This window comes from Phytophthora parasitica (genome assembly GCF_000247585.1).
Source record: "Phytophthora parasitica INRA-310 unplaced genomic scaffold supercont2.15, whole genome shotgun sequence".
NCBI lineage: Eukaryota > Oomycota > Peronosporomycetes > Peronosporales > Peronosporaceae > Phytophthora > Phytophthora nicotianae.
In genome coordinates this window covers 1,132,465-1,135,062 of record NW_008649001.1, presented here as the reverse complement: position 1 = coordinate 1,135,062, position 2,598 = coordinate 1,132,465, and the positions used below count along the sequence as shown (strand labels likewise).

General features: G+C 50.0%; 1 protein-coding gene across 1 annotated transcript; it reads left to right on the top strand.

The window, feature by feature from the left end:
* Positions 1 to 1,136: 1,136 nt before the first annotated feature.
* PPTG_08337 (hypothetical protein) lies at positions 1,137 to 2,590 on the top strand (the record flags this gene model as incomplete). Its single annotated transcript, XM_008903333.1, has 4 exons — positions 1,137 to 1,595; positions 1,650 to 1,814; positions 1,881 to 2,469; positions 2,562 to 2,590. 4 exons carry the CDS (start codon positions 1,137 to 1,139, stop codon positions 2,588 to 2,590), a joined length of 1,242 nt encoding a protein of 413 aa, XP_008901581.1.
* Between the last annotated feature and the right edge of the window lie 8 nt (positions 2,591 to 2,598).

Here is a 2,598-nt window from a genome sequence, read left to right as displayed (position 1 = left end):
TCTTTGCAGTTGATTGAAATAATCGACGCTGACCCTGCCATTCCTGCGTAATATGTGCGTCCAGATTTTGGTCGGCGGCCACCAGGATAAAGGAGGTGAACGTGTGTAATAGCAAACAGCGGGATGTACGCAATACCACCTTGTCCACCACATCGCGCCTGCACTTGCACTCGTTCGACGCTGTCGTCGATTGCAACGCCCTCTGCTTCTGTCTTCGCGAGCCGGGCGCTCGTGTACATGGCAAAAGGCAGCGGAAGGTTTCTTCTGTGCCTGTCCTCGCTGCGAGTCAACCGATATGTACGGCGTGCAAAGCTCGAACTTCCTCTTGTTGGCGATGCGAGCATGACAACCCCGCGTCAGATTCGGACGGAGATTGCTTGCTCGCCGAGAGTCTCAAACACGAACTGAGTACGGACACCATGACTGGAAATGCTTTGCCCAATACAATTTATTTACACCGGGGAACGTGTACACTGTACTCCAGTGTAAATAAATTGTATTGGGCAAAGCATTTCATTTTGATCAGGGTAGTGGTGGTGGTGCCGACTCGGTCCAAATTTCGAGGACATCGTCTTGGCCTTCTGCTAGGGCAGCTGGCACAAAAGCAAAATGCGCGGAGCAGATCCGCAGCGCAAGATTTGGTGGCTCTCCTCTGCGAGATTCGCAGCTCCCAGCAGTGGTCTCACTTGATGGATCCACGTGTAAGTGTCGCGGCAATCTCATCTCCGCTTCAATTTTGTTGCCCGCATTCGTACATCTTACAAGAAGTGGCAAATTCTCGTCTCGGGGTGTTCGATAGCAAAGCCGGCTTGATGTATTCTCCGGTACGAATGACTCCATGAGTCATGTTCGGGCATGACCCCTTGACGTCTTTATGCTGCATAAGCTTGTGTTGAGTCCTACAAGGTGTTGGGGAACGAGATGCTCATGTTGAAAGCTGTGACGTGTGAAACACATCTGTCGAACATCTAAATGGCTAAAAATGACATGTGGAAGATGGCTACACTCCAAGATACTATTTTCGCTGTTGGTATTGATAGGTATCTCCGTCGAAGTTATAGTTGAGGACGTCACCGACGCTAGAGATCTTTCATGACTGGAGGAGATGGCATTCTTTCATCCTCCCTCCGACGAGCATGAACGTTTGGGCCCTTGATACCAAGTCGGTAGCGCCGCGCGTTCCAGTGAAAAAGACGTTCTTCGCCGACGAAGTTGAAGTGGTATCGACATCAGGGTGGGGAGACGACACGAAATCTCAGCGAAGGAAGCAACGAGGGAAGGTTGAGTTCCTGGTAGAAGATCAGCTAGACAGTGACGATGCACATGACATGTCAGGTAACGCTGCCAATAGTAGCACGGTCAACATGATAAGTGCCAAGGCCAACCAGATCAGCTCTGCGGACGTCGTTGAAGCTGTTGATAGTGAAAAACGTGCTGGGTCGACGAGTTTGAAGCAGGAGCGACAAAGGAGCAAAGAGAAGAAGCGCGAAAATTCCGCGAGGTCGAACCAGGAGATCGCAGTGCATCATCTCGTTCGCGAATTCCTGCTCATGCACTGTCACGACGACGTTGTTAGAATCCTCGACAAAGAACGTGTAAGTGGATTAGTGCATGTCTGATGTAACAATTCACTAACTCTTTTTTTGCAGTCTATGCCGCAGCTCGGTGCCGCAGAGGTCAAACAACTGAGTCACCGCTTGACCGGTACAGACAAAACTAGTGAACACCCGCCAGTTCCGTCTTCGCTGTTAGAGCGCTTTCTCGCATGCTCCAACGAAGCCAAGGTCAAGGCAAGAGTAAGACGAAGTGCCACGGTGAGTTTGCTGTATTTTAAACACGTGTATACGTTGTATCTTAACTCACAGGTTTGTTGTATTCAGGAACGACCTGTACCAGGAGAGACGACTTCCTCTAAGAGCTCTCCAACCAGCCGAAGAAAGCCTGAACTAAATGTGATCACGAGCAACTTGGATCAAACCGCCAGCAAAAATGGTGCTGCCACTCCTGTCACCAACCAAGGTTATAATCGCCTGAACCATCCAGGATCCACACCACACCATGGACCCGTCGTTGGAGAACCAGGATCGACGCCAATGCCTCGCTCAAAGGACTTACACCTTTTCGGATTCGAAGAAGTCGACGACGATGTGGAAAAATCTGCATCCGACAGCGTAGCTGAAGGCGATGATGATGCTGGTGGTGATACAGACCAGTTCTCACACTACGCTCTGCGGAAACGCACGTCAAAGACTGGTCTGAAACGCGTACAGTTGGGAGATCCTGGAAGTACTCCAACCAAAGAGTACATCTTCTTCCGAGAAACTCCTCCTTCTTTTGTGACGGAAACCATTGAAGACGCAGTCGAAATATTCGAGAAATTGGGCAACAATCCCGAATTCGTGAAGCAAGCAGTGGTTGTCGAACGGTTCATCGAATTGCAGAGCAGTGAAGTATCCAAGTATACAATCGGTCAGGTAGTTGAAGGACTAGGCGCACAATCCAACATCAATGGCGTGGTGTCAAAAATTTACGGGTCGCGATTATGTGGGACGGCCGGACAGGGAACTATCGTGATCGACACTTGTCCTGAACAAAATA